The 23,853-nt window shown below is 38.5% G+C and overlaps 1 protein-coding gene across 10 annotated transcripts in view; it reads right to left on the reverse strand.

Annotated features, from left to right (window-relative positions):
* The window catches only part of CAMK2D (calcium/calmodulin dependent protein kinase II delta), a 381,486-nt gene that overhangs the window by 97,493 nt on the left and 260,140 nt on the right, over positions 1 to 23,853 (reverse strand). For 5 of the 10 annotated variants that reach the window (XM_073603037.1, XM_073603077.1, XM_073603028.1 and 2 more), the window contains exons 12-13: positions 23,758 to 23,800; positions 6,460 to 6,494 (exon numbers count right to left, since the gene is read on the reverse strand). In XM_073603037.1, coding sequence (XP_073459138.1) covers positions 6,460 to 6,494; positions 23,758 to 23,800 — 78 coding nt within the window. Of the gene's footprint in view, positions 1 to 6,459; positions 6,498 to 23,757; positions 23,801 to 23,853 lie in introns of all 10 variants that reach the window. The other 5 variants (XM_073603064.1, XM_073603019.1, XM_073603047.1 and 2 more) reach the window with 1 other exon arrangement.

Consider the following 23,853-nt stretch of genomic DNA (forward strand, 5'->3'; position numbering starts at 1 on the left):
GGGGGGGAGTGATATCTTTTGGAGTAGGGTCTGTCATCTGCAGGTTGGGAAATGGTCACCTGTGATATAAGTAAAAGGGAGGTGGCTAACATGAGAAGTGGCTGGGGAGTGACCTGTTTGGTGGTGAGTGTGAAATGAATGATGTGTTTCAAGTTTCTTTTACATTTGCGGTAATGCTTACTGTCCTCTGAAAAGTGATCTGTGGTAAATTGCTTTTCAAAATGTGGTATAGCAGCAGCTGACAGGCATTCATGAGGTGCTACTGCCACCTCCTTGTTTTTTTTTGTTTTTTTTAAATTGCTGAAAGGTATCTTTACATTGTTGGGCTATACTGCTACTGTGAGCGAGTTTGGCTTGCAGTTGCAGAGTGGCCCCATTTAAATCAATAGGCGAGTTTTGACAGGCGGTGCTGCTTGTCAAACTCTGCAGACTGAGTTAAAGGTGCTACAGCTAAAGAAATTACAAATAAAAAAGTTGCATCTGTAAAGTAAACCATCACAGCTAAGGCATTCGTACAGCAGCCCTTTTCAAAATGTATTTTTAAGATTTGGGTCAGGGATGTGCGGTGAGGTCATTTGCTGTTGAGGCACTGGCTAGTATCAGAGCCAGATATACACAGGTTACATACACTGCGAACGTTGGAGCGAGAAAAATAATTCTAGCACTATACCTCCTCTGTAACTCTAAACATGTAACCTGTAAAAAATTTTAAAGTGTCACTTATGGGGATTTTTAAGTACCGAAGTTTGGCGCCATTCCACAAGTGTGCGCAATTTTAAAGCGTGACATGTTAGGTATCTATTTACTTGGCGTAACATTATCTTTCATAGTATACAAAAAAAAATCAGGCTAACTTTAGTGTTTGTTGTTATTTTTTATTCATAAATGTTTCTTTCCAAAAAAAAACACGTTTGAAAAATTGCTGCGCAAATACTGTGTGACATAAAAAGTTGCAATGACCACCATTTTATTCTCTAGGTTGTCTGCTAAAAAATATATATAATGTTTGGCGGTCCGGAGTAATTTTCTAGCAAAAAAATTGATAATTTTTACATGTAGGGGAGAAGTGTCAGAATTGGCCTGGGTGGCAAGGGGTTAACTACCAAATAAGTAAGTAATATTCAAATAATTATTATATATTGATTTTAAGGTAATTTACTATATTTTCAAAATCTGTACTCAAGCAGGTGGCTTAACGGACAAATTACTGAAGTTTGAAGTTATAACTTCCAACCAGTAATTTCACAGTAAAAATAAATAAATAATAAATTATCTTATAACATATAGCATAATAATATATGATTTAGCTTGTACCTTTTCAGCAGCAGAAGATTCTCATTCTCCCTCTTAACCGTGTGAGAAATACATGGTATGGTGGGTAAATCTTATACCCATAAATATGTTTTCTCCTTCTTAAGAGGGCTGGGTTAGAAGGGAACATTTGTCTTTTAGACACATGCCTCCTTCTATGACACTGCAGTGAGAGGAGAGCCTCCACTGCAGCATTTTTATTGGACAGCTGGGGCCAATGGTACTTTACCATTGGTTCAAGACTCCAAGCTGTCCATTGAGCTCAGTGCCTCTGACAAGAAGTGAGGAGAGGCACTGTGAGCTCATCCTCTCAGTCTGCTGCAAACAGAGTGTGCCAGCTTTTATTTAAACTGGCTGCTCTGTATTAAGCTTCCGACAGGCTGCGCAAGGAGCCCCCATATCTCAAGAAGCATAGATGATAGGAGCCAATTTTGACCAATAATGGGGTAGGTCTTCAGCTACCTACCCCCCAAATTTGGGGTCTCTGTGACCCCTGGTCACCGGGCTACAACCCTTAAAGTCGATCATTTTTTTTTTTGTTTTTTGTGATTTTTTTCGTTTTGTTTGTCATTTGTTAATTTATGTTAATCTGGCCCTAATCTCGGGTATGATAAAGTTTGAAACAATAAATCATAAATTATAATATAATAAATAACTACAAATAATTATAACAAATAATAATATAATAATAATAAAATGTATTCAATAATGTAATCAAATCAAAAAACAATTAAATCTGCTCAGTTGCAGAATTGTCGATGTCATCACTTTCAGTGATGATGACGAATTTCCCCACGAATCTCTATCGCTCAATTCTGCAAGTGATTCTAATTTATTATCGCTGTTTTCTAGCTGGACTTAAACCACTTTTGACGTAAAGGGACGCTTTTTGTTGCCATGGACAATCTCCAGTTTCCAGGCAGAAAGAACAGTATATATAATATAAAACTGCAGACAGGGCACTGGACAAAGCACTAGGGACCAAAGAGATGTGAAATGATTTGATATAGTAATGTAATCTGTATGATTGCAGTGTATGGTATGTGTTTTGTTTTTTCACTTTTTGAATTTGGCGCTGGGCTCTGTCCCCGTGTGTCGCTTGCAGAGAACAGAGCCTGGCATACAGTACATCCGGCGGAGGACACAGCCCACACAAACAGCGGGGGGGGGGACATCGCAGGATCCTGGGGACAAGGTAAGTATCTTTTCCAGGATCCTGAGTGTGGCTCGGGGTTACCGCTTTTGGTAATGAAAATTCACCCCGAGCCACACTCGGGATTACTGCCATGGAGGTTAATTTATTTAATCACTTCTCCTCGCACACATGTTCACCCCTCTATTGACCAGAGCAATTTTAAAAATGTTGTTATGGACCTATTTATTCAACAATAACTCTTTCCTTACTTAAGATAACAAGGTTATGTTTTTAAGAACAAACAAGGCTTTCTTTTTGTGTTATATCTTGCAAAAATATATATATTTTTTTCACAATCCTTAGGTAATAAAATAACCTAAACAAAACAATTTTTTTTTACCAGCGTTAGTTAAAAAATAAATAGTTACTGCTATTGTTACTGCAGATAAAAAATATATATTGTATTCTGTAATTTGTCCTTTTTAAAATGACACTAAAATTATGATTCTAGTTTAAAAAGTGTTTTTCCTTTCAATTGTGCACTTCTTGAAATGTGAAATGTGTAAAAATATTAATAAACAAAAACAAATAAAACCTTAAATATTAATTAATAAAAACTGTTTTTTTATATTGTCATAACAGCTTAAAAAATAATGTTATTCAGCAAAGAACATACATTCCACGTTAATAATTATGCAATCGAAATCAGTGTGTGCTGTAAAATACTTCCAGCATTGCTCCTGTTTTTTCTTGCCCGAGGCTGCCATGTTACTGAAGCCCAAAGCCCCTGAGCAGCAGTGAATCTTTAGGCTGTCAGCAGACTGGCATCCAGTGGCTCCGATCGTTTCCACAGTGCAGAGAATCTAAAGCAACTGAGGTTGTGCAGAGCAGGATGAGATCATGCCTTACTGGATGTTAAACAGTATTATTTTTAATGTTTTACATAGCTATACCTGCAGCAGGGGCCAGCCTGAAGATCTATCAGGACATAATTTTCTGACTAAAGCTCCACTTTAACTGACATAATGTGCAGATGTGAAGTTCACTCCTTTGTTCTGCAGGTGGATGAAACAGAATTGATACAAAAGTAACAATATTACCCTGTACCTTTCTTTTTTCCTGTTACCCAAATCTATATATATTATGAGATTCAGTATCTTGAGTGATATAATTTGGGAATGAGAGTTTTTGACCTTGAGTGAAAGCTTCAACACAACAGAAATTTAATGGTAAATAGTATGAAGGAATTGTCTTCTCACATGCAGTAGTTATTAACAGAATATTCCTCTTGCAAACAATTACACTCCATCTTCAGAAAGTAGATATATTAGAAGACATAATGCTCCCTCACATTGATCAAAATCAAACTAAAATCTATTCATAATTACAATGGTATTTACATCTGTTAGTGGGGATTTCACATAAACTATCACGCACTAAAGCCGCGTATACACGAGTGGAATGTCCGACAGAAAAAGTCCGAAGGAAGCTCTTCGTCTATTCTGATCGTGTGTGTGCCTCATCGGACTTTGACAAACCTAGAAATAGAACATGTTCTAAATATTTCCGACGGATCCAATTCCCATCAGGAAAACAGCTCGTCTGTATGCTGTTCCGAAGGACCAAAAATGACGCATGCTCTGAAGCAAGTAGGAGACAGAAGCTATTGGCTACTGGCTATTGATCTTCCTTTTTCTAGTCCCGTCGTACGTGCTGTACGTCACCTCGTTCTGGGCTGTCGGACTTTGGTTTGACCGTGTGTAGGCAAGACTGCTTGAATGGAATTCCGTTGGAGAAACCTTCGGAATTTATTCCCACGCCAAAACTGGTCATGTGTACGCGGCATAACATTCCCATTTAAACACTCTTGCTAATAAACACTGAGTCAGACAGATTTTGACAGCTGCCAGAACTGCTCTGTGTGCACAGCAACTCCAGCTATGATTAATCAGAGCCAAGAATTGCTATGTATTGTGAAGGGGAGTCCCGGCAGTAGGGCAGAAGGACTGAATGTGCTACATGCATCCTTATGTTCTCTAATTACTTTTTTGGGCATGTGTAGCACCTTTAATATCTTGAACTAGTTCTAAAAAAAAAAAAGTTTTTACCTGATTTGTTGATCTTCTGTTTCTTGGATTATACTATGATGTTGGGTTGAAGCAATAATTGAGGAGACATGTGGGATGATCCATCAGGACCCCACATATGGTAGAAAAAAGTGCAAATTACCTTTATATTTATAAGGTTACATCTTTTATGGTGTGTTGCCTCAAGCAGGCACGTGGTAGAGACCACATTTACTGTGATTGGGAATTGACACTATTGAGTATTTACATGAAGAAGTTGATATCAATGGTTGATAAGGGTTAGTGCAAAAATTGGATTCACTTGTACAGGTGTGTTATTCACTGTGGACTATTTGAAGAATATATATATAAACACTTTATACTATTCAGCCTCTTGCACACTGCAGCTTGAAAAAGCTCAGTACAGCTTTTTTTTTTTTTTACTTTGCTAAAATACAGCCCATTAATTGTAATGTGTCTACGCACACAGGCGCGTAAACAAGCACTGTGCATTCTTCAGTAAAAAAAAAAAATATAGAAAAATCAGCTTTTTTGGTCAGTAATTTATGCGTTATGCAAACGCAAAAATGCATGTAAATATGCGCAAATACATTAAAAAAAAGTCTGATAAAGTAGTTGCTCAAACAGAAGTATCACGTGCAAGAGGCCTCCTAAGTAATATTACACATTGGCACATTGGTTGTAAAGAGATACTGCCAAATGTGTTTTTGTACTATATGTGTATTTATATATATTCTTTTTTAACTTTTTTGCAGTAATGGTTGGATAGGTTCATATATTCCTATTTTTATATATCATCACATATAATTTACATTTTTTTTGTACTTGACATATTTAGTATAACCCAAAAGTGCAGTTTTAGAGCTAGACCAAAGTTAAATACCACTGCTCTAGAGAGAGTCATAATATGTTTAATACTTACGGATATATATTTGTAATGAAAAGTATCCACTAAGTAAAATATAATATACTCTCCCATAAACAACATTGCTTTATGGTTCAACAGTTTCAATAAATAAACATAAAATATACCAACACAAACTAAAGTCAAGTATTTTGTATACATAGCAAATAATAAGTCTGGTAATTTATTAAAAACTAATCACATTACTGGGACCAGAAGAAGTGAATAGATTTTCTTCAATATTAGCATAGCTGATAAAATAGCTACCTAGATTTATTGAGGTTAGCAAACAAAGAAATTTGGAAATTATGGAAGGAATGTATTTTAGGCAAAACTATAGGCAAGCATCCAAATACACAGGTGAAACGTAAGTGTGAGAACTCTTTGTAATTCTGTTCATCCAATCTTGAGCCCGGTAGCATAGCCAGAGCACTGACTTTACTCTTTCCTACTGCAGATAAATTAACAAAGCTTGGTCAAGGAATTCCTTATCCTTAACTGTGAAGCCTAAATTACTTACATAGAATACTGAAGGTTGATATAAATATAGATTGATGACATTTGTATACATTTAATGATTTTAATAATCACAAAACTGGATCAGATTTGGGTTTTTGATCTGTCTATAGTTCTGTTCTAAAGTTTCTTCGTCTGGTTTAAAAATATTAGGACATCAAAAAATATCAAAGCGCTATTTCAATTTTAAAGACAAGCAAACGTTGATTATTTCAATACACTGGTTCCTTTTTGCAGTAGTGCGGTGAACTTGCACAACTAGACAAATCTATAACAGCCTTACTTTTATGGACGCCATTCACTTTCTACTACAATATCTGTAAATCTTGAAATATCAAAGAATAGATGTGTTATAAATCCCAGAAAATGTAGCAGGTGAAATATCATCTTGTCAGAATGTATTGGTCTAGTGTGAAACACATAGCACCTTCATAGTACCCAGGCTGCTGCAATATGAAAAATGTCCTGCAAAGAATTAGAGAATGGTTCAGTTCATCCAAACATACCTTGACTCCATCAGGTTTCTTCAGTAAACTTCGTGCTGCTGTAAATGGAAAAAGTAATTATGTTACAACAAATTCAAACAGAAATAAGCTGTGTTGAAAAGATTAGGAAATATGTTTTTTTATAGGCTCTTGCGTTTTATTACACAAAATAATGTACTGTGACTCGAGAAGAAAGTGGATACCACCGTATATGAAAAGCTGAACTGATATTTTTAAAGATACAATTATAGCCATGTATTTCATAAATAGCAGATTTAGAAAAAAATAAATAAATAAAATTTAAGTGCAAGTCACGTATTTAAAGTGATTGTAAAATCATGTTTTTAAAATTAAAATAATAAACAGGTTTATACTCACCTGAACCTCTTCTTCTGGGGTACCCTGCCGGCGATATTGGCTTTTCCTCTTCTGTGTCTGCCCCCCATCGCAATAGATGTGTGGGTTCGCTCTTAAGCCGGGTTGGGTGCATCCACTGACACACACGGTGCTGCTCGGCACTGCCCCCTGCTCTCTGGGTTTGATTGACAGCAGAGGGAGCCAGTAGCTCATACTGCTATCAGCAAAACCTATGAGACCAGGAGAGAGAAGAGAAGACCAGCAGCTGGGCACAGCACTGGATCGATAAAGGGTAACTTTTGGGGGGGAGAGAGGAACAGGCAGAGCAACGTTTTTTTTTTTACCGTATCGCAGAAAATGCATTAAGATAAAAAAAAAAAAACAATCGTGTTTAGAACCAAATATACATGTGTAACTTACAGTGCTATGAGGACATTAGTTCACATTGACTAAAATAGAAGTATTACCTAACTGCATTTATTATTAGATTTTCTCACAATAGGTTTCTCATCAAACTGTTCAGACAACAATCGGTTGAGTTGTACATCGAATTGAAATTCCAGTAGGCCAATAAACTTCTGGGAGGCCCCTCTCTTGTACTGCTTGCCTAATTTAATTTAGTTCTATATCACCAGAAATTTGTATGACCATCAATTTCTGCTTAAAATGCTGCATTTTAAATGTCACAATGAAACTGCATGAACATATGGCATTTGATAAATCTTGCCATTTATGTAATATATTCCCTGCAATAAAAGCTGTGTTAAATAATTCAACAGCTCTGGATTTCACAAAAGGCTATTCACACCTAATGGCAACTTTATAAAAAATGCATCCTTATTTTTCTTCACGCATAAACCAACATATACAGAATATTATTAGAATAAGGCTTTTAACCCTATCATTTGCACTAGAGAAGGGTGACAAACTGCCAAGAGCTGCCAGAGTTTGAAGTAGCTACAGTCACATAAGAATCAGTGAACAGCTTTAAAGTTAACCTGGAAAAGGTAATTTTACTGTGCTATCCTAATAATTGAAAAAAAGCTGCAACTATAATGTGAGACACACACACTAAAATAACATATAACAAAGAAAGCTGTGCTGTATGATTATAGTGATCAAAAAAAATTTAGTGACATATAAGTGATATAGCTAACTAATATATAAATTGTACGCAACCACAAATAAAATGTGCAATAATAGAAAAAAATAAAAAATAAAAAGAAGAAAATATTCTGGCAAAAGTTCTCCAAAAAGATCTACTCCACTCTGACGGGTTGTTTAAAAAGAAGTTCCACTGAGTATACAGTTCTTAATAGTATTCCAGGTGATAATTCCTCAACCCTCTATTCAGTAGTGACATACAACCACAGCACCAAAGAAGATGTGATGAAGTGCGACAGAAAAGTCCCTCCACCAATAATAATACTGCCGCTTACCAGCTTGGCTTAGATCTCTTGTTTAAGGAGATTGTAAATGCCTGTGGCTTTTATCCTCAGCCCCGGGTCTTTGTGCTTGGATAGCTAGGTGTTCCCGGACTCTCTACTCAGGGTATCCTCTGTACGAATGACGTTCACTTTAAGCATTGCTTTAAAAAGACAATGGTCTTGTTTCAGTGAAGTGGCAGTATTATTATTGGTGGAGGGACTTTCCTGTCGCACTTCATCACATCTTCTTTGGTCCTGTGGTCGTATGTCACTACTGAATAGAGGTTTGAGGAATTATCACATGGAATTATACTATTAAGAACTGTATACTCAGTGGAACTTCTTTTTAAACAACCCGTCAGAGTGGAGTAGATCTTTTAGGAGAACTTTTGCCAAAATATTTTCTTCTTTTATTTTTATTTATTTTTTAAAATTTTTTTCTATTATTGCACATTTCATTTGTGGTTGCGTACAATTTATGTATTAGTTAGCTATATCACTTATATGTCACTACATTTTTTTTGATCACTATAATCATACAGCGCAGCTTCCTTTGTTATATTTTTAAAGTTAACCATTCTGTGACCACTACATCACTGCTGTGACTTGTAGTGACATAGCGGATTGAAACGTATGTAATTAGTTCCAGCAGCCGGCCCAGGCTGTGGAAGGGGTTAAACCTTTTCAGCTCAGTTTCCCGGGCTTTATGTTTTGGCAGTCCACTAAAACCACGAGCCGGGGTGGAGAATGTAGAGAAGGGGGTATGGAGACCCACCTGTAAGCGCAAGGACAGCGCTAAAGATACCGGGAGTTACGGACAGCATCCAAGTCATGGACAATGCCATTATGGACTCTCACCTCACGGAGGTATGCCTGGGCCACTACGCTATTTTACTTAGGTTCAAGAATAGGACGTTATTCAGTTATAGTATTGCCATGCTCCAATGCAACTATAAAAGTTAGATTACCCACTCTAAGCCTAGTCTGAAGGTATTCAAAAGGGTGCATGGTGGTTCTGGCATATTCCAAAGGACATGGGTCTGTAATTGCACTATGGGGTATGCAGTAACACCACTGTTAGGTACTTGGCAGCACCCCATTCTGCTACTGGGAGTGAGGTAACTGAGGTACGCTGGACTGGAGGAGTGGGCGCAGGCTCAGCACATCCCTCCTAATGCAACATACAAGTTACAGCTTGTAGTGACATGGGACAAGTTGCTTTTCAGAGGAACTTTGCAGTTTATTGTTGCACACAGTGAAAGTTCATTTCTAAGTCGGGTAACTGCCTTAATGTTTGACATTTTACATGGCTGCATTCTCCGCCTGGTCCTGGGCATTACTGAGTGTGCTCTGTGTGGAGTGCCACCCCACATGCATGGGTGCAGTAGACCCCACCCACAGGATTGTGAAACCATTGAGCTCAGCAGGGGACATGCAATTCAACACACCTGAAAGCAAAGATTTAGCTCACCACCTGTGATTTCTTTAATGGGTTTGGTGGTTTACCTTTTTACACCTAACAGGGTCCCTGTTTCAGTGGATTAAAAAGCTAACTTTAATGTGTTTAGTTGTAACTGTAAAGTATAAGCTCAAAAAGTGATGGGTGATTTGTTATACATCAAATCTTAGAAAGGTATAAGAATTTTGTGTCTAAGAATTTTTCAGGTAACAGCCATAACAGCAATGTTCTTTCAGGAAACTCCTGACACTATAATGTAAAAGGGGGGCACAATTATTTTGGGCACACCTTCATGGGGTTGCCTCTGCCTTTCCCAGGGTGTTTAAACTAGTTAGAATGGATTCTATTATACAATGTAATTTAAGGGACAATGGCCCTTTAAATATTCCTTCTCACCTGAGGGCAGGTTGGAATGGGCCAATGAGATTTGGTGGAATTCTCTGGAAGCAGTGGGGCTCATTATATAAAGGTCATGAAAAGTTATGAATTTATTTGAAAACCAATAAAAGTGCTGCGGCCAATTTATGCCAATATTTGAGTGTGGTGTTCATTATTTGTTTATTGTGTTTGGAGATGGGGGGGGAAGGGTGCAGAGTGCAATCCCATGTTAGTACACAATGGACACATAAAATTTTATGAAAGTGGCACACAGCAGGGCTAAACGTGGGTGCATTTCTGAACATCTCCTATAATAGTACTCTCATCTTGTGAATGCCCATAAAGCAACATGGATCACTGATGTGTTTCTGATTAAAACCAATAGTCATTTTTAGCAAGCATTACAGAAGCTATATTTAGTGTTGATACATAGTAGAAACATTATCAACATGCATATACTGTAGATATGTTTAGGACAAAAAATGTAATAACTTTTATCACTGTGATTTTATGCGCAGACAAGTGGCTGTTGAATTGGCAGCAGTGGCTGTGTCCATGCAGCAGCTGCATCCCAACTGACATGAATGAGACATGGCCCTCAGATGGGTGTAGGCTATAGTACGCCAGTGTGAACAAGGCCTTAGTGTAAAAATTTTTTTTTTTTGTCAATGCACTTTGCACATCTTTTTAGGTGTGTCATGTACAAAGAAAGATTATATAGTGCAGTAACTTCTCACTAACGTTAATTGCAAGACTTTGGGGGCTTCTTTAAGGGGCCCTTCCCTCAAAAAGGATAGTATTGTTTTCCCTCCTCTCTACCCCTTCTCTTAACATTTATTTATTTTTTTCGGTGGAGGGTAACTTTTTTGATAGCCATCTACCCCCACTGCCCCAATTCTCACCAAGGCAATAGCATATGTCTAGGTATGCCCTCTGCCAAAGCCCTCTACCCCGCCTGCAGTCTCCTGGGACACATCACATGTCCCAGGAGGCTGCAGGACCAGTCCCACAGTGCTGTCTGATCTTGTGCATGCAAAGTGGGGTCAGCTGTGATTTCTCAGGAATTCACAGCCAGCACCCATATCCAAGATGGTGGTGCCAGGGACCTGCAGCGCTAAGAAGAACCAGCTATGAAAAGACAATGGCAGACACTGGTATTGGTAAGTACCTGATTTTTAAAAGTCAGCAGCTACAGTACTTGTAGCTGCCAACTTTTCATTTTTTTTAAAAAGAAGTTCCTCTTTAGATCCACCCAAACAAATCTATGTTGTGTTTATACAGTTTTTCTGTTATACACAACAAATTGAAGCAGCTATTTTTTGGACAATGAAAATATTTCAGTGGTAGAAGCCTAGCAATCCATCAGGAACTTGTGAGACTGATTTGCCATTAGGCAACCTGAATTTCTGATTAACTTAAATAGTTGCGTTTTCAGCCCTTCACCACAGAAATGTCTGTCTGCATTCATGGTTTATGGGGAAGGAAAACCATTTGCTGTACACATTTAGAAACAGGCAGAAGGTTTAGCTGTGCTTCACTTCTTACCTTTGGTATCCATTAGGTTGAAATTGGGAACATTCAAGCAGTGACCATCTTACTGTAGTGTCCTACACTTTATCACTACTAAGCTTAAGCACATATAGTTTTATAATAAAACTGTCCCCCACCCACAAAGACAACTCACAGGCCGGAAACGCCAGAGACAATGAATCCTATGTATCCCAAAATGTAAAACGGTTTGTTGTGTTCAAGTCATTTTAAAAAAACATATCTTCATACACATATAAATAATTAACCATTTTCAGATGATTTTCAAATCTTAAAGTGGTTGTAAACCTCAGACATGAAATATGAAAAAAAGCATATCCATTCATGCTGTGTACTTGTCTCTTTCCAAAGCTCTGAGTGTCATTTTTCTTTGCTGCCTGGTTCCTCTGTTATTAGCACCAATTAAAATTATGATGGGAAGGGAGCTGCAGCACTCAGCCTGTGACTAGAACTAAAGGGTAATTCTTTTTTCGTGTGTTTTCAGAACGATCTACAGAAAAAATAGCTGCAGAAACACAGCTACAACTCTTATGTAGGAGGATTTGTTTCATCTCTGTGTATCACCTGATGCCATTCACTTCACTGGGTACACAAGAGAGTTTACAACCACTTTGATTAAAATAATAAAAACGTTCTGTTTTTTTATTCTTGTAATTCCAAGGAGCTTCTGTGATTACAATTACAAATTAATTTTAGAAACAACCCCCCCCTATTTGAAAGCATAGGTGGCAGAAGGTTAACAATTAATTGAAAAAATAAAATATGTTAGTATTGAAGCAGAAAGTATAAGGAAATATCCTATTACTTATTAAAAATAATAAAAAGCTTTATCAGGTGCAGAATAAAATGAAGAAAGATGGTAAAACAGCAGTTTCTTTAAATCTTACCTCACATGAAACACATTCCACATAAAAGGAAAATTAGAAAAAGGAAAATTAAAAACCACAATTATAACTACAGTACTATGAGCAGCTGATGTAAATGTCATGCCTTACAAACAGATATGTTGCATTGAATGGAAAGTTTGGTCTCACTAGACTAAATGTCTATCAAAAGTTATTGATGCCTCAAAGGTAACCTGCCACAAATAAAAGAGCACTTGGACTTGCAGCAGTTCAAACAAGAGTTTCCAATGTCCAAATTATGCTTTGATGTAATGCAATATGTATGACTTGGGAGATTTAAATGTTCCCAAACACAGGTCATGAATTTCAAATGAAAACATGATAACAATTTAACTGGTTTTAAAACTGATTTTGCCACATATTTGTGTATGTGCAAGAGAGAGGCATTGGACAGATCAGGCAAATGTGCAATCTGGCAACTAGAGTTGGCCTGCAAACTTAAAGTAGAACTATAGCCCTACTGAGAAAAATTGCTGGCAGGTAAGCTTTTTTTCTCGCAGAAGATACTCTGTGGGATTGATTTAATAAAGGCAAACAGGCTGTTGACATTACAAGGTTTGGTGGACTGTGCAAGGGAATTTTCCACAAAGTTCAGTTAATGTGGTGCAATTTCATTTAGCAAAAAATACCCAATCACACGCAAGGAAAAATAAAATGCATTTTTGATTGCACAAAATAGCATGTTTTGTTTCACCTTATTCACTAAGCTCTAGGGAAAGTTCCCTTGCACACTGCAACTTCCCCTGTAAAGTGACCATTCTATTTTCTTTTAGTAATTTAACTCCTGAATGTCTCTTCTGTCTGCCTGCTCCTCTGCTTCTAAATGCACACAAACTCAGAATGCCTTGATGCCAGAATTCATGAGTTATGTCAATCAGGGTCAGCCAATTACAATGGCTGAAGACTATGAACCTCAAGGAAGATTGGCAATGACATCAGGGGAGGCAAGGGAGCTTGCTGATGTTGCATTACTGGAGGGGATGTAAGTACAGAAAACTTTAGTTTGGTTTTATGGGGTTATTATGAGAAAACATGTAAAGCCATGGCCAAAATACTGATCCTGCATTATAATTACTTACTGAATCCAAATTTGTTGTAAAATAAGCTGAAACTGACACAAATCAATATAGTGTTTGTCCATGCCATTTTCATTTGTTTTGCTATTTAAAAGAATATGTTAAGTCATAAAGTAAAAGCAAGAGTCTCCTCAATAGAGCATGCAATAAAAAAGCTAGATGTGTTTTTCTTGTGTCAGATTCAACTTATTTCACTGCAAACTGGAATTTTTTGGGAAAAACTGGAGGGGCACCAATATGTTTAGTTACATCTGTATGCTTCTGACGGACCAGTAACTATGCCAAAACGGCACCGTTACAAAATCAAACACTTGAAATTAAAAAAAAAAAAAATTTAAACACAGGTTTTGCTAACCATCATAAGGTACACCCATGAGAAGATAATTCAGTATATACAGGTGCATCTCATAAAATTAGAATATAATTTCAAACAATGATTTGGGGAGCCATGTCATCTGCTGGTGTTGGTCCACTGTGTTTTATCAAGTCCAAAGTCAGTGCAGCCCTGTACCAGGAAATGTTATTTTTTTCTAATTGTATTCTAATTTTATGAGATGCAACTGTAAATTAACCATGTGAGACCCATGTGCTTTCCATTCAATACATCCAAAGTGAACATAAAATGTGTGTTGAACAAATACCACCCAAATATTGACAATAAATTGTTTGTATAGTAGACTAATATGTCTTATGCTCTATAGGATTAGTAAAAGTTGTTTAAAGTTACATGAAATCTGATGACATCAAGGAGATAGATTTACTAAGTTGTCATTGTCTTATTTATAACAAATTTATTTAACTGGCTGGCATGTTTCTAAAAGGAAATTAGAGAGCAGAAGCTAGAAAATATGTACTTTCTCTATAATTTCTAAAAATTTCTAAAACGTTTTTTACTTAGTTTTAATATCTAACAATGAAAAAACATTATTAAATTACTATTCACTCAGACTGCAGAAACTGCAATTTCAGAAAAACAGAGATGTGAATATAATGGTTGTATACCCATTAGTAAATCTAACTCCAGCACAGAATGAGGTAAAAGCAAGGGTACTATTGAATATGAGTGTAGGCAGGAATTATTAAGTCCTTTTGTAAAAGGAACTTTCTGCAAATCCTGACTTAGTGCTTTGTTTTGTGTGCTGTATTACAGTGAAAGCAAAATGATTTGGAAGAGAAGTACCATGAAATAAAAAAATAATAAAATACACCTTAGAGAAAAATATCTAATGTGGAAGCTAAATGACAGGTTGTCCTTGGGCAGTTTAGGTGGACTCTATCTATTTTGTGCTGTTTTGGACTGAGTAGATGATAATGGTGAGAACTTCCCCAATTGGATGCTGTTTTTTCGCTTCCTGTGGTTTCATAGAAGGTGGGGGGAGGATCTCCAAAATTGAGATGACCAGCCATAAAAACCTGACAAATGTTTCAAAACCTTTCACACTGTATCCACATAAAAAACTAAATTGTGTGAAGAAATTAAATGTTATCTTTCTCTTTATGACCTTAATTTAAAATACAACCTATAAAGAAAATGCAAACTTTACTTTTTTCCCTAGACAAATGTCTTTATGATTAACCAAGTTAAAACAACTTTGTCCGCTCCCGATTGGCTAATGAGCTACGCTGATCGGGTGGGGGGTTCAAAAGACTGCCACACGTTGTGCGCTGTGGCTTGGCTAGTCTTGAACAAGGTAAAATTGGTTCCTTCATCATATACAGTATCCCTTATCCTGCTGGAGTTCTTATCTCCCCTTTCCTTATTTTATTTATAGATTTATTGGTAGTTATAATGCGGATTGTGGGTTTCCTTTGAACTTAGATCTAGGTGATTGAGCCCTTTGGACCTTCTTGGCAGCATATTGTGGTTTCTGTTTCCAGCTTTCCACACTGCCTGATTTGGATTCTATTGTACATTCAGTTGCCCTCACTGGCGATTGCTACGTTAGGGTAAACGTTTGCCTTTTTATACTCCTAAGTTTTTTGTGTGCTATATATAGGGCATTTTTTTGAAAGTACCACAATTATCTATATTTATGCCATTAATATTATGCACCTTATTGTTGTTTCAGTCTCTTCGGTTTCAATCATCATTTTTTGGTCCCAACATACTCAAGTACTACATATTGACCCGCCCAGTGCACTTTTTCGCTTTTTTCACTTTTTTAGTTTTGGTATGTATTGAGGCTTTTTAGCCCGTGTCAATAGTAATAAAAGGACTTAGTCATTTTTTATTTTATTCAATCTGTTATTTTTCAGTTTTTACAGGCATCCCTTTTGGGCCCCTGCAGCTAATTAAAGAGCTGAGTTCGACTTTCGTCCCCACTTGCCTGACGGCGCCCATTCTGTGTCCCAGGAGCTTGGCGGGGTATGTCTGGGATGTGGTTGCATGGGATGCGTGAGGTTTTAGCCAGACAGGATTGTGATCTCCCTGTTGTTCAATCGCTCATTGATCTGTGTCATGATATTTCTACTGTTTTTGTGACTGATTTATTTTTTCTTTTTTAGTGTCATTATTCACTTTCTACTCTATTCTATTTCCCCGATGAAGCCAATGTTTTGGCAAAACTAGTGGGGATGAATTGACCTGCTACTACCTTTCAACATCACTGGTGTCGGTCAATAGATAAATTGTATAGTGCTCCTTTTGTATTTTGTTTATAATACATTTTTGTATGAATTGATTTTAAAACTTTATATTATTAAAGATTTGATATTATTATAATATTGATTGAGTTCAAACTGTCTTTCCCTCCCTCCTTGTTTTGTTACTTATATGTTAAAACAACTGTTTAATAAGTGCAGAAGATTACACATTGGGGTTGATTTACTAAAACTGGAGAGTGCAAAATCTGGTGCAGCAGTGCATGGTAGCCAATCAGCTTCTAATTCCAGCTTGTTCAATTAAGCTTTGACAAAAAAAACTGGAAGCTGACTGGTTTCTATGCAGAGCTAGAGCAGATTTTGCACTCTCTAGCTAGTAAATCAAACCCACTGTTATCTATGACACCTACTTACTTTGATGTACCAGACCTCTGCAAGAAAACAGTATTTGATAGTATAGTCTAGGCAAGGTATAGTTTCTGTACAGGTCAGTTTCCTCATGCTGTTAAACTGCTAGGAGTGGCAGAATAGGCTGTAATATTACATTTGCGTCATCAAAGAGGAACATATTTTATTAAAAATTGATGAATAAATTTTCTTCCTTTCTGAAATTAATTGATTCACCAAGCCTTTCACTAAGCAAAAAAAATGTAAAAAGGCTTATTGCGTTTACCCATGTCCTTGCACCTTTCTCCTAAACCTCCTCTATGTATTTCTTTTTTTAATAAAAAGAGTGTCTCTTTACCTCTCTAATATGGGATTCGACCTAACAAAGATGAATTAAGATCAGTATTTGTTCTTTAAGATTATTGAGTATTTTTGTAACCATCTACAATCATTTATCACATTTGACTTACTATTCAAGGCTTCCCTATTCTTCTTTTTAGTTTTATACTAATGTTCCAAATGTACATCATATGTTCAATACCGATAAGATATTTAATTATGTATAAAAAATTATTTAAGACAAATAAAGTTCCTTTTCATTGGAAAAATAGTACAAATATACGACAAACTTATTACTCCTTAGTCACATTCAAGGAAGCCTGAAGATCATGAAAACAAGACAAATGTTATTTTCCTACCTTATTAACATGGCATTAGTGATGCCACAGCAGACCTAGGTATAACCCCAGAGCTCTTTGCATCATTTAAATCATTTCCTATGAAGAATTCTCTACAGGCCGCATGCCCTGTCCAAAACTAGGAAACATGATGAAATTTTACATCTATACCGGAGTTCTTCTGTTGTCCCTTCCTTGCTCTCCACAGCTACTATGTTCACTATTGAGCAGCAGCTCCCCATGAGTTACTGACTACTCGATACCAATGTCTATGCCAACAGATGGCTTAAATGTTCCTTTGCTCAGCACTATACAAACACTGACTCAAATGCAGGCAAATTCTAGTCTTCAAAAACACTAGACACACCGTTTTTGCAAACTGGTTCTTCAAATACCAGGATCCTTCCACATGCCTAGAAAATTAACTACTACTACCACTATGAAGCTTTAAATCCCAAGATCCTTCCACATTCCTAGTAAATAACCTACTACTACCACTATGAAGCGTTAAATCCCAAGATCCTTCCACATTCCTAGTAAATGACCTACTACCACCACTATGAAGCTTTAAATAAGATAACACAAGCCATTTAAAATCAGTTGACATATCATCAAACATGATATGTGGTGGTGACAGACAGCTCAAATGGAGAGTGCGCATCTTCAAACTGAAAGCTCAATTGTAGACACTATAATTATATAAACATTTAATGGAACTGATGGTAATAATGTAAATTAAATGCATGTATAAGATTATTGATGAGGAATAATAAGATATCCAAATCTGTCTTCTTTGATTAGGATTTTAAATACTGAATAGGTCTCTTGTGTGAAATACAACTAACAACAAAGAACAAATCTAAATCTTACAAAAATGAAAGCCAAGCTGAATATATATTGAGCACAATTTGCTATTTAGACATTAGGGATGAGCTTCGAGTTCGAGTCGAACTCATGTTCGACTCGAACATTGGCTGTTCGCAAGTTCACCGAACAGCGAACAATTTGGGGTGTTCGCGGCAAATTCGAATGCCGCGGAACACCCTTTAAAAGTCTATGGGAGAAATCAAAAGTGCTAATTTTAAAGGCTAATATGCAAGTTATTGTCATAAAAAGTGTTTGGGGACCTGGGTCCTGCCCCAGGGGACATGGATCAATGGAAAAAAAAGTTTTAAAAACGGCCGTTTTTTCAGGAGCAGTGATTTTAATAATGCTTAAAGTCAATCAATAAAAGTGTAATATCCCTTTAAATTTCGTACCTGGGGGGTGTCTATAGTGTGCCTGTAAAGGGGCGCATGTTTCCTGTGTTTAGAACAGTCTGACAGCAAAATGACATTTTGAAGGAAAAAACTCATTTAAAACTACTCGCGGCTATTGCATTGCCGACAATACACATAGAAGTTCATTGATAAAAACGGCATGGGAATTCCCCAAAGGGGAACCCCGAACCAAAATTAAAAAAAAAAATGACGTGGGAGTCCCCCTAAATTCCATACCAGGCCCTTCAGGTCTGGTATGGATATTAAGGGGAACCCCGGCCAAAATAAAAAAAAAAAATGACGTGGGGTTCCCCCTAAATTCCATACCAGACCCGATTTTAAGGGGAACCCCGCGCCAAAAAAAAAAAAAAAAACGGCGTGGGGTCCCCCCAAAAATCCATACCAGACCCTTATCCGAGCACGCAACCTGGCAGGCCGCAGGAAAAGAGGGGGGGACGAGAGTGCGGCCCCCCCTCCCTCCTGAACCGTACCAGGCCACATGCCCTCAACATTGGGAGGGTGCTTTGGGGTAGCCCCCCAAAACACCTTGTCCCCATGTTGATGAGGACAAGGGCCTCATCCCCACAACCCTGGCCGGTGGTTGTGGGGGTCTGCGGGCGGAGGGCTTATCGGAATCTGGAAGCCCCCTTTAACAAGGTGACCCCCAGATCCCGCCCCCCCCCTGTGTGAAATGGTAAGGGGGTACATAAGTACCCCTACCATTTCACGAAAAAAGTGTCAAAAATGTTAAAAATGACAAGAGACAGTTTTTGACAATTCCTTTATTTAAATGCTTCTTCTTTCTTCTATCTTCCTTCATCTTCTGGTTCTTCTGGTTCTTCTGGCTCTTCTGGTTCTTCCTCCGGCGTTCTCGTCCAGCATCTCCTCCGCGGCGTCTTCTATCTTCTTCTCCTCGGGCCGCTCCGCACCCATGGCATGGGGGGGAGGCTCCCGCTCTTCTCTTCTTCTTTTCTTCTCTTCTTCTCTTCTTCTTTTCTTCTTTTCTTCTCCGGGCCGCTCCGCAATCCATGCTGGCATGGAGGGAGGCTCCCGCTGTGTGACGGCGCTCCTCGTCTGACAGTTCTTAAATAACGGGGGGGCGGGGCCACCCGGTGACCCCGCCCCCCTCTGACGCACGGTGACTTGATGGGACTTCCCTGTGACGTCACGGGGAATGCCACAGGGAAGTCCCGTCAAGTCACCGTGCGTCAGAGGGGGGCGGGGTCACCGGGTGGCCCCGCCCCCCGTTATTTAAGAACTGTCAGACGAGGAGCGCCGTCACACAGCGGGAGCCTCCCTCCATGCCAGCATGGATTGCGGAGCGGCCCGGAGAAGAAAATGAAGAAGAGAAGAAGAGAAGAAAAGAAGAAGAGAAGAGCGGGAGCCTCCCCCCCATGCCATGGGTGCGGAGCGGCCCGAGGAGAAGAAGACAGAAGACGCCGCGGAGGAGATGCTGGACGAGAACGCCGGAGGAAGAACCAGAAGAGCCAGAAGAACCAGAAGATGAAGGAAGATAGAAGAAAGAAGAAGCATTTAAATAAAGGAATTGTCAAAAACTGTCTCTTGTCATTTTTAACATCTTTGACACTTTCTTCGTGAAATGGTAGGGGTACTTATGTACCCCCTTACCATTTCACACAGGGGGGGGGCCGGGATCTGGGGGTCACCTTGTTAAAGGGGGCTTCCAGATTCCGACAAGCCCCCCGCCCGCAGACCCCCACAACCACCGGCCAGGGTTGTGGGGATGAGGCCCTTGTCCTCATCAACATGGGGACAAGGTGTTTTGGGGGGCTACCCCAAAGCACCCTCCCAATGTTGAGGGCATGTGGCTTGGTACGGTTCAGGAGGGAGGGGGGGCCGCACTCTCGTCCCCCCCTCTTTTCCTGCGGCCTGCCAGGTTGCGTGCTCGGATAAGGGTCTGGTATGGATTTTTGGGGGGACCCCACGCCGTTTTTTTTTTTTTTTTTGGCGCGGAGTTCCCCTTAAAATCCATACCAGACCTGAAGGGTCTGGTATGGAATTTAGGGGGAACCCCACGTCATTTTTTTTTTTTAATTTTGGCCGGGGTTCCCCTTAATATCCATACCAGACCTGAAGGGCCTGGTATGGAATTTAGGAGGACCCCCACGTCATTTTTTTTTTTTAATTTTGGTTCGGGGTTCCCCTTTGGGGAATTCCCATGCCGTTTTTATCAATGAACTTCTATGTGTATTGTCGGCAATGCAATAGCCACGAGTAGTTTTAAATGAGTTTTTTCCTTCAAAATGTCATTTTGCTGTCAGACTGTTCTAAACACAGGAAACATGCGCCCCTTTACAGGCATACTATAGACACCCCCCAGGTACGAAATTTAAAGGGATATTACACTTTTATTGTTTGACTTTAAGCATTATTAAAATCACTGCTCCTGAAAAAACGGCCGTTTTTAAAACTTTTTTTTTGCATTGATCCATGTCCTCTGGGGCAGGACCCAGGTCCCCAAACACTTTTTATGACAATAACTTTCATATAAGCCTTTAAAATTAGCACTTTTGATTATTCATGTTCGTGTCCCATAGACTTTAACGGTGTTCGCATGTTCGAACGAACTTTTTTCCTGTTCGCATGTTCTGGTGCGAACCGAACAGGGGGGTGTTCGGCTCATCCCTATTAGACATATAAGAAAAGTCAAAATAACAACACACCTTTTTTAACAGAAGTACAAAAAGATGTTTATAATTACATAGATTTTATTCAACAAGGTTGAGGTTATAATTGTTGCATTAATAAAAACAAAACAATAAATAATGAGCTTTCTGCAGAGCCAGGGAAATGTTAGAATTATTATATCAATCTCCAATGGTCAGTTAAAACATTAGTAATTTAAATAAGGACTATTATTATTATCTGGGTACTAACATTTATAGGTAAAGTTGATCCAGGGAATATCCGATTGCCTCTCAGGGGATCATCAGGAAGGAATTTTTTTCCCTGCTGTAGCAAATTGGATCATGCTGGGGTTTTTTGCCTTCCTCAGGATCAACTGTGGGTATACAATGCCCTGCAAGTATTCACCCCCCTTGGCATTTTTCATGTTTTGTTGCCTCACAACCTGGAATTAACACGCATTGTTTGAGGATTTGCATCATTTAATTTACAGAACATGCCCACAACTTTGAAGATGTTTTTTTTTTATTGTGAAGCAAACAACAAATAGGACAAAATAACAGAAAAAGTCAATGTGCATAACTATTCACCCCCCCCCCCAAGTCAATACTTTGTAGAGCCACCTTCTGCGGCTATCACAGATCCAAGTCACTTTCGATAAGTCTCTATGAGCTTGCCACATCTTACCACTGGGATTTTTGCCCATTCCTCCTTGCAAAACTGCTCCAGCTCCTTCAAGTTAGATGGTTTGCGCTTGTGAAAAGCAATCTTTAAGTCTGACCACAGATTTTCTATTGGATTGAGGTCTGGGCTTTGACTGGGCCATTCCAACACATTTACATGTTTCCCCTTAAACCACTCAAGTGTTGCTTTAGCAGTGTGTTTAGGGTCACTGTCCTCCTGAAAGGTGAACCTCCGTCCTAGCCTCAAATCACACACAGAGTCGTACAGGTTTTGCTCAATAATATCCCTGTATTTAGCACCATCCATCTTTCCCTCAACTCTGACCAGTTTCCCAGTCCCGATTGCTGATGTGATGTGTTGGGTTTGCATCAGACATAGCGTTTTCTTTGATGGACAAAAAGTTTAATTTTATTCTCATCAGACCTGAGCACCTTCCTCCATACATTTTGGGAGTCTCCCACATGCCGTTTCAAAAAATCAAAACATGCCATTTTGCTGAAAGTAATGGCTTTCTTCTGGCCACTGTGCCATAACTCCCAACTCTATGGAGCATACGGCTTATTGTTGTCCACAGTCTCTGCTGTGGAACTCTGCAGCTTCTCCAGGGTTACATTAGGTCTCTGTGCTGCCTCTCTGATTAATGAGCCCGGTCCGTGAGTTTTGGTGTGCGGCCGTCTCTAGGCAGGTTTGCTGTTGTGCCGTGTTCTTTCCATTTGATTATGATAGATTTGATGGTGCTCCTAGGGATCATGAAAGATTTGGATTTTTTTTTATAACCTAACCCTGACTTGTACTTCTCAACAACATTATCCCTTATCCCCTCTTGTTTGGAGAGTTCCTTGGTCTTCATGGCAGTGTTTGGTTAGTGGTGCCTCTTGCTTAAGTGTTGCAGCCTCTGGGGCCTTTCAAAAAGGTGTGCATATGTAATGACAGATCATGTGACACTTAGACTGCACACAGGTGGACTTCACTAATTATGTGACTTCTGAAGGTAATTGGTTGCACCAGAACTTTTTATGGGCGTCATAACAAACGGGTGAATATATATATGCACATGCCAATTATCATTTTTTATTCTGAAAATGTTTATGTATATATTTTTCTAATTTTACTTCACCAACTTAGACTATTGTGTTCTGGTCCATCACATATAATTCAGACTAAAAAAAACATTGAACTAAAGGCTGTAATGTAACAAAATAGGTAAAAAGCCAAGGGAGGTGAATACTTTTGCAAGGCACCGTAGGTATGTGTATATGGGATTGTATGTTTTTTTTTTGGTTGAACTAGATGGTATTGTGTCTTTTTTTCAACCTAACTATGTAACTATGATTACTCAAGTTTGTTTTAGCAAGTTTTGGGGAGTTGAAATTATAGAAATCTCCTCTCACCCTTTTATTACACTACTGCTAAATTCAATGTAATGGGGCAGTCTTTCACTTCCATGACATAAATCCCCAGTTTAGACTTACAGTCCGGGATCAGAACAATTTAAGTGAAAATACTAATTCCTGCCATGGTCTATTGGTTTTCTATCCTAACTTTAAATTATGTACTAAATACAAGAACTAGGATGAAAATCAGAGACTGAAGATAGACCATATAAGTTTGGCACAGGACTTGGGAACTTATGACCAATGTCCCCCAACCTGGCTCTGCTAGAGGGTTTTCAGAGAATCACAGGAATTACGAGATCTCCTTGCAGTGTCGGGCCCTGACCTATTTGGTCTCTCTTTCTCTGGCAGCGCCCATTGTGCTAGTTTTCCTTTCTATAGTTTTAAACAGTCTTCTAGTGTATTAAGTGGATGCGGTATCAAAAGTATTTTATTGCAAAATTTTACATTTGTGCACACAAAAAAGAAAGGCTTATTTATAATTATACAAATCTTAAGAATTAAAGCTACTAATAACATACCTGAAAAGTTTCTGGTAGCCAGCATGGTGGTCAGTATTGCACCCTTAAAACAGGCAATGCAATATGTCAATATAAAAAGCAAGCATTTTATATCAA

This window comes from Aquarana catesbeiana, linkage group LG01 (genome assembly GCF_042186555.1).
Source record: "Aquarana catesbeiana isolate 2022-GZ linkage group LG01, ASM4218655v1, whole genome shotgun sequence".
NCBI classification, from domain to species: domain Eukaryota; kingdom Metazoa; phylum Chordata; class Amphibia; order Anura; family Ranidae; genus Aquarana; species Aquarana catesbeiana.